The 16451-nt window shown below is 41.8% G+C and overlaps 1 protein-coding gene across 1 annotated transcript; it reads left to right on the top strand.

Annotated features, from left to right (window-relative positions):
- The first annotated feature begins 7724 nt into the window (after nt 1-7724).
- LOC106562869 (uridine-cytidine kinase 1) lies at nt 7725-16381 on the top strand. Its single transcript, XM_014127924.3, has 7 exons — nt 7725-7914; nt 8178-8337; nt 8584-8680; nt 14609-14751; nt 14894-14988; nt 15423-15471; nt 15554-16381. The coding sequence occupies exons 1-7, from the start codon at nt 7828-7830 to the stop codon at nt 15739-15741; spliced, it is 819 nt and encodes a 272-aa protein (XP_013983399.1). The 5' UTR covers nt 7725-7827; the 3' UTR covers nt 15742-16381.
- The last annotated feature ends 70 nt before the right edge of the window (nt 16382-16451 follow it).

The raw sequence follows: 16451 nt of genomic DNA, 5'->3' as shown, positions 1-16451 counted from the left end.
ATTCAAATACCTTAGAAATGCTATTACTTCAATTTCTCAAACATATGACTATTTTACACCATTTTAAAGACAAGACTCTCGTTAATCTAACCATACTGTCCGATTTCAAAAAGGCTTTACAACGAAAACAAAACATTAGATTATGTCAGCAGAGTACCCAGCCAGAAATAATCAGACACCCATTTTTCAAGCTAGCATATAATGTCACATAAACCCAAACCACAGCTAAATGCAGCACTAACCTTTGATGATCTTCATCAGATGACAATCCTAGGACATTATGTTATACAATACATGCATGTTTTGTTCAATCAAGTTCATATTTATATAAAAAAACAGCTTTTTACATTAGCATGTGACTAGCATGTGACTAGCATTCCCACCGAACACTTCCGGTGAATTTACTAAATTACTCACGATAAACGTTCACAAAAAACATAACAATTATTTTAAGAATTATAGATACAGAACTCCTTTATGCACTCGCTATGTCCGATTTTAAAATAGCTTTTCGGTGAAAGCACATTTTGCAATATTCTGAGTAGATAGCCCGGCCATCACAGGCTAGCTATTTTGACGCTCACCAAACTCCGATTTACTATTAGAAAAGTTTGATTACCTTTGCTGTTCTTCGTCAGAATGCACTCCCAGGACTTCTACTTCAATAACAAATGTTGGTTTGGTCCCAAATAATCCATAGTTATATCCAAATAGCGGCGTTTTGTTAGTGCGTTCAAGACACTATCCGAATGGTAAAGAAGGGTGACGCGCCCGACGCGTTTCGTGACAAAAAAAATCGAAATATTCCATTACCGTTCTTCGAAGCATGTCAACCGCTGTTTAAAATCAATTTTTATGCTATTTTTCTCGTAAAAAAGCGATAATACTCCGACCGGGAGTCGTTGTTTTCGTTCAAAGAGAGAGAAAGTAAACATGGTGTCGGCTCGTGTTAGCGCCTCCAGTCTCATTGTCCTCAGATCGACCACTATCAAAATGCGCTAATGTTTTTCAGCCATGGCCTGCAAAGCCACCATTCATCTTTCTGGCGCCTTCTGAGAGCCTATGGGAGCGTTAGAAAATGTCACGTTATGCCAGAGATCCCCTGTTTTGGTTAGAGATGATCAAGAAGGCCATGAAATGGTCAGAGAGAGTGCTTCCTGTTTGGAATCTTCTCAGGTTTTGGCCTGCCAAATGAGTTCTGTTATACTCACAGACACCATTCAAACAGTTTTAGAAACTTTAGGGTGTTTTCTATCCAAATCAAACAATTATATGCATATTCTAGTTACTGGGCAGGAGTAGTAACCAGATTAAATCGGGTACGTTTTTTATCCGGCCGTGCAAATACTGCCCCCTATCCCCAACAGGTTAAGAAAAATATATGCGAAGAAAAAAGATATAAATATATATACATTTACATTTACGTCATTTAGCAGAAGCTCTTATCCAGAGCGACTTACAAATTGGTGCATTCACCTTATGATATCCAGTGGAACAACCACTTTACAATAGTACATCTATATCTTTTTGGGGGGGGTGGGGGTTAGAAGGATTACTTAATCCTATCCCAGGTATTCCTTAAAGAGGTGGGGTTTCAGGTGTCTCCGGAAGGTGGTGATTGACTCCGCTGTCCTGGCGTCGTGAGGGAGCTTGTTCCACCATTGGGGTGCCAGAGCAGCGAACAGTTTTGACTGGGCTGAGCGGCAACTGTGCTTCCTCAGAGGTAGGGGGGCCAGCAGGCCAGAGGTGGATGAACGCAGTGCCCTTGTTTGGGTGTAGGGCCTGATCAGAGCCTGAAGGTACGGAGGTGCCGTTCCCCTCACAGCTCCGTAGGCAAGCACCATCGTCTTGTAGCAGATGCGAGCTTCAACTGGAAGCCAGTGGAGTGTGCGGAGGAGCGGGGTGACGTGAGAGAACTTGGGAAGGTTGAACACCAGACGGGCTGCGGCGTTCTGAATGAGTTGTAGGGGTTTGATGGCACAGGCAGGGAGCCCCGCCAACAGCGAGTTGCAGTAATCCAGACGTGAGATGACAAGTGCCTGGATTAGGACCTGCGCCGCTTCCTGTGTGAGGCAGGGTCGTACTCTGCGAATGTTGTAGAGCATGAACCTACAGGATCGGGTCACCGCCTTGATATTAGCAGAGAACGACAGGGTGTTGTCCAGGGTCACGCCAAGGCTCTTAGCACTCTGGGAGAAGGACACAATGGAGTTGTCAACCGTGATGGCGAGATCATGGAACGGGCAGTCCTTCCCCGGGAGGAAGAGCAGCTCCGTCTTGCTGAGGTTCAGCTTGAGGTGGTGATCCGTCATCCACACTGATATGTCTGCCAGACATGCAGAGATGCGATTCACCACCTGGTTATCAGAAGGGGGAATGGAGAAGATGAATTGTGTGTCATCTGCGTAGCAATGATAGGAGAGACCATGTGAGGATATGACAGAGCCTAGTGACTTGGTGTATAGCGAGAATAGGAGAGGGCCTAGAACTGAGCCCTGGGGGACACCAGTGGTGAGAGCACGTGGTGCGGAGAAGGATTCTCGCCATACCACCTGGTAGGAGCAACCTGTCAGGTAGGACGCAATCCAAGAGTGAGCCGCACCGGAGATGCCCAACTCGGAGAGGGTGGAGAGGAGGATCTGATGGTTCACAGTATGAAAGGCAGCAGATAGGTCTAGAAGGATGAGAGCAGAGGAGAGAGAGTTAGCTTTAGCAGTGCGGAGAGGCTCCATTACACAGAGAAGAGCAGTCTCAGTTGAATGACCAGTCTTGAAACCTGACTGATTTGGATCAAGAAGGTCATTCTGAGAGAGATAGCAAAAGAGCTGGCCAAGGACGGCACGCTCAAGAGTTTTGGAGAGGAAAGAAAGAAGGGATACTGGTCTGTAGTTGTTAACATCGGAGGGATCGAGTGTAGGTTTTTTTGAGAAGGGGTGAAACTCTCGCTCTCTTGAAGACGGAAGGGACGTAGCCAGCGGTCAAGGATGAGTTCATGAGCGAGGTGAGGTAACATCCCTGTCTGTTGTTCGGTGCTTTCCCGGGTAAGGGGGCAGTAGCTCTTCGGCTGCATCAGATTCACAACTTTCAGTGTCTATGCTAGCTGGTCTAACAACAAATGTAGAATTACTGATGCTAGCATTGGATGTGCTCGTGGAAGCAGAACAACTTGTGTCGTCGACATGTGCAGGTGCTGCTGGTAGTAGCAGTCCTACCAGTAGAGCTGGTATTTGTCTCTATGGACGCGGGCCTTACTTTTTTTAAACCATTTATCAATTTTCGAGCAAACCAAATGAGCAGCAGCTAAGTTTGGCTACATACGAACCGTTAGTGAAATTCCTGCGAGAGAGTAACGGTAAATGTGATTGGATGTTAATTATTTGACTAGGCTACCTGTATTTGACATTGTGTTGTTATTTCGCTGAACACTAGATGGTTTAATTTAATTTTTGGCAGTGAAACGAGGCTACTCAGGTGATAAAAAAACCTCAGCCAAATGTATAACCCCGTTGGAAAGTTAAATGGACTGTTTGAAAATGTGAAGAAAAAAAGAAAACATTTTAGATAAAAAAACAAAAAAAATGTTCATCACGTTTTCAGTTGGCGTACTCCCGAGGGTATTGCACGTACCACTGGGGTTTGGTAATACCTGATATAGAGTATCAAGAAGGTATAATGTTGACACTAGATCAAGCCATAGTTAGTACAATTGACCATGAATTGTTAGACTGGACCACTTTAGAAAAGGAAGACATATATTTAGCATACAGATTGGGACTTACAGTGAGGCTGGGGAGTTGTGAGAAGTTGTGAGGCTGGGGTGTTGTGAGCCTGGGGAGTTTGGGAATCGTCCCGTGCAGTCTGATTGGCTAGAAAATGAAAATAATGACAAATATGCAGTCAGTAATAAGGGGGGTAGAGGTTATCATGACACAAGCTTGTAATTTTCAATCTTAGAAAAGCTCATATGTCAAAATGATGATTTTTAAAGCACTGGAGTTTTGACTTTATGAAAGTGGTGAGAAAGAAATGAGATTCTAACCATTCTTATGATGAGCCTTGGGAAGGAGAACTTTCCCATCGGTTACTTAATTACTGTAATCCTGAAAAATAGACACTATGGCTTAGAAATCTTACATTATTTAAATCATCTCAATTCAATTGTTCCACTAAATAAGCCTACTTACACTAAATCACAAGTGGTCACAACTACTTACCACCAAACACTTCAAAATAACCATCCAAGATATAGCAATGATTTTGAACCCGAATTGAACTCTTAAGTGACAAGTTGCCGTAAAGTGACAATAATGCTATGGCCAACCATTTAAGCTGTCAACATCTCTAAACACAGTTTTTTTTATGACATAAAGATTGTGATGTAATGTGATACTATGGGAGACCACACCCACCCAGACAGACAACCAATCACCAGACCAGAGCCATATAAGCCTATTTTCAGTTTTTTTACAAAAACTATATTTTGTTATTTGTTTCATTAGTCCATTGCAAAATGCATCATACAGGTCAGGTCTGTGTTTTGAAAGTTAAACATCTTGAAAACTCGATTGCTGATATGCAAAACATTTTGGGACTATATCAACAGTGGACTAATGAAACAAATACCAAAAGATAGTTTTGGGGTGGAGTTTTCCTTTAACCAATTAACCCACTTCTATGCTTGAAATACAATATATCTCATCAAAATAATAAAAACCACACTGTAACAATGTGTATAACTGCACAGCTACTGTCAATGATACTGTACATATTGAGTTGGTGTCTTCTGATCATCCAAGAGACATTCTGGTTATGTCCTAAAATGGCACCCTATTCACTACATTGTGCACTACTTTTGACCCGGGTTGATAGGGCTTTGGTCAAAAGTAGTGCACCTTGTTGGGAATAGTGTGCCATTTGGGATGCATGCTAGGACTATGTAAAAATCACTTTAGACCTCTTCCCCTACAGGCTAATTACTAGTGGGGTACCTGTAAAGAGTAGGCTATCTATGTGAATAAGCACGATTTGCCAAGGCAGGATACTCTGCCCCCTATCCCTGTTTGGGATAGGGGGCAGTATTTTCACGGCCGGATGAAAAAAACGTACCCGATTTAAACTGGTTACTACTCTTGCCCAGAAACGAGAATATGCATATTATTAGTAGATTTGGATAGAAAACACTCTAAAGTGTCTAAACCTGTTTGAATGGTGTCTGAGTATAACAGAACTCATATGGCAGGCAAAAACCTGAGAAGATTCCAAGCAGGAAGTGACCTGTCTGCGAATTTGTAGTCCTTTTGTTCTCTATCGAAACTACAGTATCTGAGCTGTTACGTTGCACTTTCTAAGGCTTCCATTGGCTCTCTAAAGCCTTCAGAATGCGGATTGAGGCGTCTCCTGTCTCTGAGCAGAGTATGGTAGCTCAGTTTGTCAGTGGTCTGCCTAGTGACAAAGAGATTGGAGATGCGCATTCACGAGACCATGCTGTTTTTTCTTTTCGTCTTTGAATGAATACAGTATTGTCTGGTTGGAATATTATCGCTATTTTACGAGAAAAATACCATAAAAATTGATTTTAAACAGCGTTTGACATGCTTCTAAGTACGGTAAAGGAACATTTACAATTTTTTGTCTCGATATGCGCTCGCGCATTACCCTTTGGATAGTGACCTGAATGCACGAACAAAACGGAGGTATTTGGACATAAATATGGATTATTTGGAACAAAAACAACATTTCTTGTGGAAGTAGCAGTCCTGGGAGTGCATTCTGACAAAGATCAGCAAAGGTAATCCAATTTTTCTAATAGTAATTCTGAGTTTAGTGAGCCTCGAAGTTAGCGGGTGTCTGAATAGCTAGCCGTGATGGCTAAGCTATGTACTCAGAATATTGCAAAATGTGCTTTCGCCGAAAAGCTATTTTAAAATCCGACATAGCGATTGCATAAAGGAGTTCTGTATCTATAATTCTTAAAATAATTGTTATGTATTTTGTCAACGTTTATAATGAGTAATTTAGTAAATTCACCGGATGTTTTGGGTGGGAATGCATGTTCTGAACATCACATGCCAATGTAAAAAGCTGTTTTTGGATATAAATATGAACTTGATTGAACAAAACATGCATGTATTGTATAACATAATGTCCTAGGAGTGTCATCTGATGAAGATCATCAAAGGTTAGTGCTTCTTTTAGCTGTGTTTTGGGTTTATGTGACATATATGCTTGCTTGGAAAATGGCTGTGTGATTGTTTTTGGCTATGTACTCTCCTAACATAATCTAATGTTTTGCTTTCGCTGTAAAGCCTTTTTGAAATCGGACAATGTGGTTAGATTAACGAGAGTCTTGTCTTTAAAATGGTGTAAAATAGTCATATGTTTGAAAAATTGAAATGATTGCATTTTTGAGGTTTTTGTATTTCGCGCCATGTTCTTCCATTCCATCCACTAGCGGAACGTCTAGATGCAAGAGGTTAAAAACAAAAAACAACATCGACCATTCAGTCTACCAGGATATCTTTGTAGGCCTAACTTGTGTTTTGAGGTAGGTTAATAGCCTAAGCTTCTCACAAGTATATTCCTATAGTTTGTCCACACAATCAGTTTAGCCTCGATATTAAATACTTTTTCCAAAGTAGAAATTAAGAAATGTCTATAGAAATTATGGGACAACTGCAATTAGAAAGAAAAATGTATTCATTAGAAAAAAATCTAGGCACCTTGTTGGGTGCCTATTAGGGCTCCCGAGTGGCGCAGCGGTCTAAGGCAAGCGGTCTCAGCGCGAGGAGTCACTACAGACATCCTGGTTCGGATCCAGGCTTTGTCACAACCGGCCGTGATGGGGAGTCCCATAGGGCACAATTGGCCTAGCGTTGTCTGGGTTTGGCTGGTGTAGGCCGTCATTGTAAATAAGAATTTGTTAACTGACTTGCCTATTTAAATAAAGGTTACAGTGTAGATTCACTCCAGTTGTCAATGGTAAGCTAAAAAAAATACTCTTCAGGATGCAGGCAGTTTTGAAACACCTTTGCACTGTCTCTGCAGGTTTCTTTTTTACTCATTATGACACAATTGTGAGGTCATATGGGGGACACCTGGTGCGTTCAAAACAACTGGGAACTTGGAAACCTCCAACTTCAGTGCATTCAAGACAACTGTGAAAAAACAAGCCCTGACTTTCCGACCTGAAGAAGTCACGATTTGACCTCATATTTTTCAGAGTTCCCAGTTATTTTGAAAGCACACAATTTGCCTGAATTTGGAATTTCAGTAGATACTGTGCTGTGTGCAGTTCCCCCCCTTAGACATTTGAGTCTAAAATAGCCTACATGTAGAAAACGAACACTTGAACAACTGTTGAGTGGTTGTTAATCATCATTGTGCATCACTCCACATAAGCATGGCATTTGATGATTGTTTCCATGAAAATTATATTGGGCTCCTCTTGGTGGTCTCGTGTGTGTGTGTTTGTGTGTATATATCTTGCTATCTGGGATCCTTGGGACGTCCGTCCGTCCGTCCACCCCCCCCCCGATTTTATTTCCTCCTGCATCGATGCTTATCAGATAACCAGTAGACCTAAGCAATATAACATGATTATAACAACTGAATGGTGGACAATTGAATGGCACGTTACAGAATAAACACTTATTTAAAGAGTTTCAAATGAGGACTCTTATTTTGACGTTTTTACAAACATTAGTTTTGCCCCAGGAAGTGCTTGGCCGTGTTCTCGCGTATTTACAAAAATGAACGGGAACACATTATTGTTTTGGAAGGCAGCTGACTAGCAACAAAAGCGTGCTGTTTTTTGACAATTGACCCGACATGACTGCTGTCAGACCGCTCGAGATGGAGCGGCCCAGGCACCGTCCGTTTCTGATCGGTGTTAGCGGAGGAACTGCCAGTGGCAAGGTAGGTAACGTTAACTAGCTACATAATAATAGTTGTCTAGCTAGCTGTCAGGGTAGCTAGCTAGGTCGTTTCAACAATCAGTAAAGTAGCTAGCTAACGTTAGCTAGTTTTCGTTTTTCCAATGAACTGAAATCAAACACATCAGGATGTCACTTGACACCAAGCCATCTATTAAATTATTGTCTTGAAATGTGCCAGCTACTTCACTCTGATATGGCTGTGCCCCAACCTTATCAAACTGAAATTATGTTTCTGATTTTTAGTCAACAGTATGTGCAAAAATCATGGAGTTGCTGGGCCAGAACAAGGTGGACCATCGTCAGAGGAAAGTGGCCATCATCAGCCAAGACAGCTTCTACAAAGTCTTGACACCTGACCAGAAGGCCAGGGCACTGAAGGGCCAGTACAATTTTGACCACCCAGGTACTACAGGCCTGTATGGATATTGTAATAACATAAGTATAATTGTTGTAATAACATCAGGCACTTATCACTCACTAGATTACATTAATTCAATTAATTAATGCATTTCCATCAAGCAATGGCAAATGTTCTAACTGTAGCTACAATGCGAAAACTGTAGGTTAACTTAAGTAATCATTATTATAAACATAAAATAAATGCATATCTGGATGGAAAAAGTGAATAACGTTGAATTGTTTATTACAGATGCTTTCGACAACGAGTTGATGTACCAAACCCTGAAGGATATTGTGGAGGGGACAGTGGTGGAGGTGCCGACATATGACTTTGTCACGCATTCCAGGTGTGGTAAACATTCCATATGGAAACATACCATTTCAGTTGGAAATGCCCTTCTTGAATTCAGACAGACCAGGTCAAAAAGGCATTCCAGAGCTCAGATAGTTGACTCTTGAACAAAGACATGACCTTTGACCTAAGATGTCTCTAACCCAGCTCATCTGCAAACACACCGAACAAAAATATAAATGCAACATGTAAAGTGTTGGTCCCATGTTTCATGAGCAGAAAAATAAAATAAAAAATTCATACGCACATAAAGCTTATTTCTCCAAAATGTTGGGCACAAATTGGTTTACATCCCTGTTAGTGAGCATTTCTCCTTTGTCAAGATAAAGAATCCACTTGACAGGTGTGGCATATCAAGAAGCTGATTAAACAGCATGATCATTACACAAGTGCACTCTAAAATGTGCCGTTTTGTCACACAACAAAATGCCACAGATGTCTCAAGTTGAGGGAGCGTGCAATTGGCATGCTGACTGCAGGAATGTCCACCAGAGCTGTTTTTTATTTATTTATTTAACTAGGCAAGTCAGTTAAGAACAAATTCTTATTTACAATGACAGCCTACCGAAAGGCAAAAGACCTCCAGTGGGGACAGGGGCTGGGATTAAAAATAAATAACATATAAAAATAGGACAAAACACACATCACGACAAGAGAAACAACACTACATAAAGAGAGACCTAAGATGACAACATAGCAAGGCAGCAACACAACATGGTAGCAGCACAAAACATGGTACAAACATTGGGCACAGACATCAGCACAAAGGGCAAGAAGGTAGAGATAACAATTCATCACGCAAAGCAGCCACAACTGTCAGTAAGAGTGTCCATGATTGAGTCTTTGAATGAAGAGATGGAGATAAAACTGTCCAGTTTGAGTGTTTGTTGCAGCTTGTTCCAGTCGCTAGCTACAGCGAACTGAAAAGACGAACGACTCAGGGATGTGTGCTTTGGGGACCTTTAACAGAATGTGACTGGCAGAGGGCTGCAGTAGATATTTCAGATAGGGGGGAGTGAGGCCTAAGAGGGTTTAATAAAGAAGCATCAACCAGTGGGTCTTGCAACGGGTATACAGAGATTACCAGTTTGCAGAGGAGTATAGAGTGCAGTGATGTGTCATATAAGGAGCATTGGTGGCAAATCTGATGGCCGAATGGTAAAGAACATCTAGCCGCTTAAGAGCACCCTTACCTGCTGATCTATAAATTATGTCTCCGTAATCTAGCATGGTTAGGATGGTCATCTGAATCAGGGTTAGTTTGGCAGCTGGGGTGAAAGAGGAGCGATTACGATAGAGGAAACCAAGTCTAGATGTAACTTTAGCCTGCAGCTTTGGTATGTGCTGAGAGAAGGACAGTGTACTGTCTAGCCATACTCCCAAGTACTTGTATGAGGTTACTACCTCAAGCTATAAACCCTCAGAGGTCGTAATCACACCTGTGGGGAGAGGGGCATTCTTCTTACCAAACCACATGACCTTTGTTTTGTAGGTGTTCAGAACAAGGTTAAGAGTAGAGAAAGCATTTAACACAAAATCTGGGGAGGGGCCAGCTGAGTATAAGACTATCATTTGCATATAAATGGATGAGAGAGCTTCCTACTGCCTGGGCTATGTTGTTGATGAAATTGAGAAGAGCGTGGGGCTCAGGTTTGAGCCTTGGGGTACTCCCTTGGTGACAAGCAGTGGCTGAGACAGCAGATTTCTGACTTTATACACTGCACTCTTTGAGAGAGGTAGTTAGCAAACCAGGCCAAAGACCCCTCAGAGACACCAATACTCCTTAGCCGGCCAACAAGAATGGAATGGTCTACTGTATCAAAAAGCTTTGGCCAAGTCAATAAAAATAGCAACACAACATTGCTTTGAATCAAGGGCAATGGTGACATCGTTGAGGACCTTTAAGGTTTCCATAACCTGAGCAGAAACCAGATTGCATATCAGAGAGAATACTATAGACATCAAGAAAGCCAGTCAGTGGATTATTGACAAGTTTTTCCAACACTTTTGATAAACAGGGCAAAATAGAAATGGGCCTATAACAGCTAGGATCAGCTTGATCTCCCCCTTTAAATAAAGGATGAACTGTGCCTGCCTTCCAAGCAATGGGAACCTCCCCAGAAAGGAGAGAGAGGTTAAAAAGATCGGAGATAGGCTTGGCGATGATAGGGGCTGCAACCTTAACCTCTCTAGGGTCGGCGGGACGAAATCGTCCCATCTACTCAACAGCCAGTTGAATCCCGTGGCGCGTTATTCAAATACCTTAGAAATGCTATTACTTCAATTTCTCAAACATATGACTATTTTACACCATTTTAAAGACAAGACTCTCGTTAATCTAACCACACTGTCCGATTTCAAAAAGGCTTTACAACGAAAGCAAAACATTAGATTATGTCAGCAGAGTACCCAGCCAGAAATAATCAGACACCCATTTTTCAAGCTAGCATATAATGTCACATAAACCCAAACCACAGCTAAATGCAGCACTAACCTTTGATGATCTTCATCAGATGACAACCCTAGGACATTATGTTATACAATACATGCATGTTTTGTTCAATCAAGTTCATATTTATATCAAAAACCAGCTTTTTACATTAGCATGTGACGTTCAGAACTAGCATACCCCCCGCAAACTTCCGGTGAATTTACTAAATTACTCACGATAAACGTTCACAAAAAAGCATAACAATTATTTTAAGAATTATAGATACAGAACTCCTCTATGCACTTGCTATGTCCGATTTTAAAATAGCTTTTCGGTGAAAGCACATTTTGCAATATTCTCAGTAGATAGCCCGGCATCACAGGGCTAGCTATTTAGACACCCACCAAGTTTAGCACTCACCAAAATCAGATTTACTATAAGAAAAATGTTACCACCTTTGCTGTCTTCGTCAGAATGCACTCCCAGGACTTCTACTTCAATAACAAATGTTGGTTTGGTTCAAAATAATCCATAGTTATGTTCAAATATCCTCTGTTTTGTTCGTGCGTTCAAGACACTATCCGAATGGTAAAGAAGGGTGACGCGCACGACGCATTTCGTGACAAAAACTTCTAAATATTCCATTACCATACTTCGAAGCATGTCAACCGCTGTTTAAAATACATTTTTATGCCATTTTTCTCGTAAAAAAGCGCTAATATTCCGACCGGGAATCTGTGTTTAGGTTCAAAGACGAAAGAAAATAAAAACATGGGGTCGACTCGGGCACGCGCCTCAGCCCATTGTCCTCTGATAGAGCACTGCCAAAAGCGCTAATGTGTTTCAGCCAGTGGCTGGAATTACATCATTCAGCTTTTTCCCGCCTTCTGAGAGCCTATGGGAGCCGTAGGAAGCGTCACGTTACAGCAAAGATCCTCAGTCTTCAATAAACAGAGTCAAGAAGCTCAAGGAATGGTCAGAGAGGGAACTTCCTATACAGAATCTTCTCAGGTTTTTGCCTGCCATATGAGTTCTGTTATACTCACAGACACCATTCAAACAGTTTTAGAAACTTTAGGGTGTTTTCTATCCAAAGCCAATAATTATATGCATATTCTAGTTTCTGGGCAGTAGTAATAACCAGATTAAATCGGGTACGTTTTTTATCCGGCCGTGTTAATACTGCCCCCTACCCCCAACAGGTTAAGGAAGAAAGGGTCTAAACCATCTGACCCAGATGTTTTTTTGGGGTCAAGTTTCAGGAGCTCCTCTAGCACCTCGGACTCAGTGACTGCCTGCAGGGAGAAACTTTGTAACGGGGCAGGAGAAAAAGAGGGAGAAGCATCGGGGATAGTCGCATTAGAAGGGGTGGGAGATGAGGAAATGTTGGACGGGCAAGGAGGCATGGCTGAGTCAAATAGGAATCTTGACTTAATGAAGTGGTTATTAAAGAGCTCAGCCATGTGCTTCTTGTCAGTAACAACTACATCATCAACATTAAGGGACATGGGCAGCTGTGAGGAGGAGGGTTTATTCTCCAGGTCTTTAACCGTTTTCTAGAACTTCTTAGTGTTAGACCCACTGCTCCTTAAAGTAACTAACTTTGGCCTTCCAGATAGCCTGAGTGCACTTATTTCTCATTTGCCTGAACGAGAGCCAGTCAGCCTGAGTATGCGTGTGCCGAGCCTTTCGCCAAATGTAATTGTTGAGGTGGAGTAACTCTTCAAGATCACGGTCGAACCAGGGGCTGAACCTGTTTTTAATTCTCATTTTCTTAACAATATCACTGAAAATATCAATAAAGAAGGTCCAAGCGTCTTCGACAGAGGGGATCAAGCTGATTCTATACCATTTTACAGAGGCCAGTTCATGAAGGAAGGCTTGCTCATTAAAGTTTTTTAGCAAGCGTCTATGACAAATCAGGACAGGTCGTTTCACTGAGCAGCCATTACGAACACATGCTGTAAAACAGTGATCACTAAGGTCATTACAGAAAACACCAGACTGATACCTATCAGGATTATTTGTGAGGATAACATTGAGGAGATGTTTTCTGGGTGTTTGGAGTCATACCTTGTGGGATTGGTAATAATCTGAGAACGATTTAGGGAGTCCCATTGCTTTAGGACTTGGGCAGGTGGTTTAAGCATGTCCCAGTTTATGTCACCGAGCAGGACAAATTCAGACTTAGTGTAAGGGGCCAGGAGAGAGCTTAGGGCAGGTAGGGTACAGGCTGGTGCTGATGGAGGACGAGAGCACCCAACAACAGTCAACGAAGAGCTATTTGAAAGTTTAATGTTTAAAACCATCAAATCAAATTGTTTGGGGACTGACTTGGTGGAGACAACCGAGCACTGAAGGTGATCCTTGGTAAAGATTGCTACACCCCCACCTTTGGAAGATCTATCTTGCTGAAAAATGTTATAACCAGAAAGGTTAACATCAGTATTCAAAACACTCTTCCTTAACCACGTCTCAGTAATGACCAACACATCTGGACTGGAGCTGTGAACCCACACTTTCAATTGATACATTTTAGGTAATATGCGTCTAGTGTTAACGTGCAGAAAACCCAGGCTTTTACAGGAGCAGAAATCAGTGAAGCAGATATCAGAGCACAAGTCAGAATTGGGGCTAGCAACAGTAGATGGGCCAGGGTGTACATGCACATGTCCAGATATCATCAACAGTAATACAATACATCGGTTGCCAGAATTTAATGTTAATTTCTCTACCATAAGCTGCCTCCTACATCGTTTTAGAGAATTTGGTAGTATGTCTGGCCTAACAAATGCAGACCACGTGTATGGCATCGTGTGGGCGAGCGGTTTGCTATTGTCAACAGTGTGAACAGAGTGCCCCATGGTGGGGGTGGGGTTATGCTATAGGCAGCCATAAGCTACGGACAACGAACACAATTGCATTTTATCGATTACAATTTGAATGCACAGAGATACCGTGACGAAATCCTGAGGCCCAGTCAGGCCCACTGCCGCCATCACCTCATGTTTCAGTATGATAATGCACGGCCCCATGTTGCAAGGATCTGTACACAGTTCATGGAAGCTGAAAATGTCCCAGTTCTTCCATGGCCTGTATACTCACCAGACACCAGTCACCCATTGAGGATGTTTGGGATGCTCTGGATCGACAGCATGTTCCAGTTCCTGCCAATATCCAGGAACTTCACACTTCTTGAGGTGTATGGTGGTCATACCTACCTTTTATTTTTTTAAGGTATCTGTGACCAATGGCTGAATATCTGTGTTCCCAGTCATGTGAAATCCATAGATTAGGGCCTAATGATTTTTTCAATTGACTGATTTCCATATTTGAACTGTAACTCTTTGAAATTGTTGCATGTTGCGTTTATATTTTTGTTCAGTAAACATACCAATCATGCATGCATTCATGTGAAAGTTAGTCTGTGTATAGATTGTGTCTTTGTGTGTACTAAATGTGTTGCTTAGTTCATGTGTGTGTGTGTTCCAGGCTGCAGGACAGGATAACAGTGTACCCGGCTGACGTGGTTCTGTTTGAAGGGATCCTGGTTTTCTACTCTCAGGAAGTGAGGGATATGTTTCACATGAAGCTCTTTGTGGACACAGACTCTGATGTCAGACTGTCTCGCAGAGGTACTACTGACACAAATTAAGAGGATGTACCATCCATAGATTGTCATATGCACTTCCATACTGATACTTTACTCTAGCGTCTTTGATATACATACTTGTCACGTCTTGGTCCTGATCTGCTTGTTGTGGATTTTACCTGCAGTTCTGCGGGATATGAAGCGAGGCAGAGACCTGGAGCAGATTCTCACCCAGTACACCACGTTCGTTAAGCCAGCCTTCGAGGAGTTCTGTTTGCCTGTAAATGTCCAGCGCTGCAACACTCACAATACACAAACAGATAATGGACACTAATTCATTATTAATAAGCCTAATTATGGACACAATGACACATTGTCAGCTGATTTACATCAGTGAGACGTTTAAATGTGACTCAATTACAAGTGTGCGCAAAGCTGTCAAGGCAAAGGGTGGCTACTTTGAAGAATCTAAAATACATATATTTTGATTTGTTGAACATATTTTTGGTTACTACATGATTCCATATGTGTTATTTCATAGTTTATGTCTTCACTATTATTCTACAATGTAGAAAATAGTAAAAGATAAAGAAAAACCCTTGAATGAGTAGGTGTGTCCAAACTTTTGACTGGTGCTGTATATTCTGCTCAAAGTCCAGTCTTTTCAGAGAATTAGCTACCAAAATAAGATTGATAATGGTCCTTTTTTTCCAGACCAAGAAATATGCAGATGTCATTATTCCTCGAGGAGTTGACAACATGGGTAATAATAATGCTCATGACTCATGAAGAATCTCCATCCCTCTCTCCTTTCCTCTCATATTAATCTGCCTTTCTCTCCGCAGTGGCCATCAACCTCATTGTGCAGCACATCCAGGACATCTTGAATGGGGACCTCTGTAAGTGGCACCGTGGAGGAGCAGTCAACGGGCACAGCCGGGGCTTCAAGCGGGCCGCCTCGGAGCAGGGGGACCTGGCCAACTTTCCCCCAGGGAAGAGGGTCCTACTAGAGCCCAGCAGTCGCCCCCACTGAGACAGAAATCAGTGTTTACTGTCTGTCAGTCTGTCTACTATATATATATATATATATATATATATGTATATGTATAAAATATGTGTTTTGTAGTATGTATTTAGAATTGAGGGTTGATGCTTTTACTGACTAGGTCTGGGGGAGACTAGCTCCTGTAACTCACCTGCAGACTGCAGAGCATCCAGTCAGATAGGGAAGCCTTGAGAATACATCCAAGACGCATCAAAAATAATTCATTAATATATCACTGAAACAGTTAGAGCAGGTATGACACAACTCTTCTCTTTTTTAATTACTCCGTCTTCCATGTGTACATTTTTACCCTGCAGTGGTTTGACTACCTCCAGCTGACATAGGAGTGAGATGGCGGAATAAAAGCTTTTTTTAAATGTCTGTTTTGATTTTGGCTTTGTTTGTTGCTTAAAATGTGTTATATTGTAATCTGAACATGTGGAAATCAGATAACTACAATATTTATCACCTAATGTGTGCACTTCAGTGCTTCGTAGGCTGTTTGCATTGTGAAATATTTGCTGGATCATCCCTTGATGCCATGGTAAATTCATGCCTTGTGAGTTTATTTTTTAAAGCATTTTCCTAATGACCATGATATTTAAGAAATAAAATATGTTCACTATCAGAGGCTTGTGCTTATTTTTTACCCTAATGTGCGAGCACAACAAGCCTCCCATTGACATCAATGCATGATA

The sequence above is a fragment of the Salmo salar genome, chromosome 11 (assembly GCF_965601325.2).
Source record: "Salmo salar chromosome 11, fSalSal1, whole genome shotgun sequence".
Taxonomy (NCBI): domain Eukaryota; kingdom Metazoa; phylum Chordata; class Actinopteri; order Salmoniformes; family Salmonidae; genus Salmo; species Salmo salar.
The sequence above is the reverse complement of the archived record's forward strand: the minus strand, read 5'-3'. Positions and strand labels throughout refer to the sequence as shown.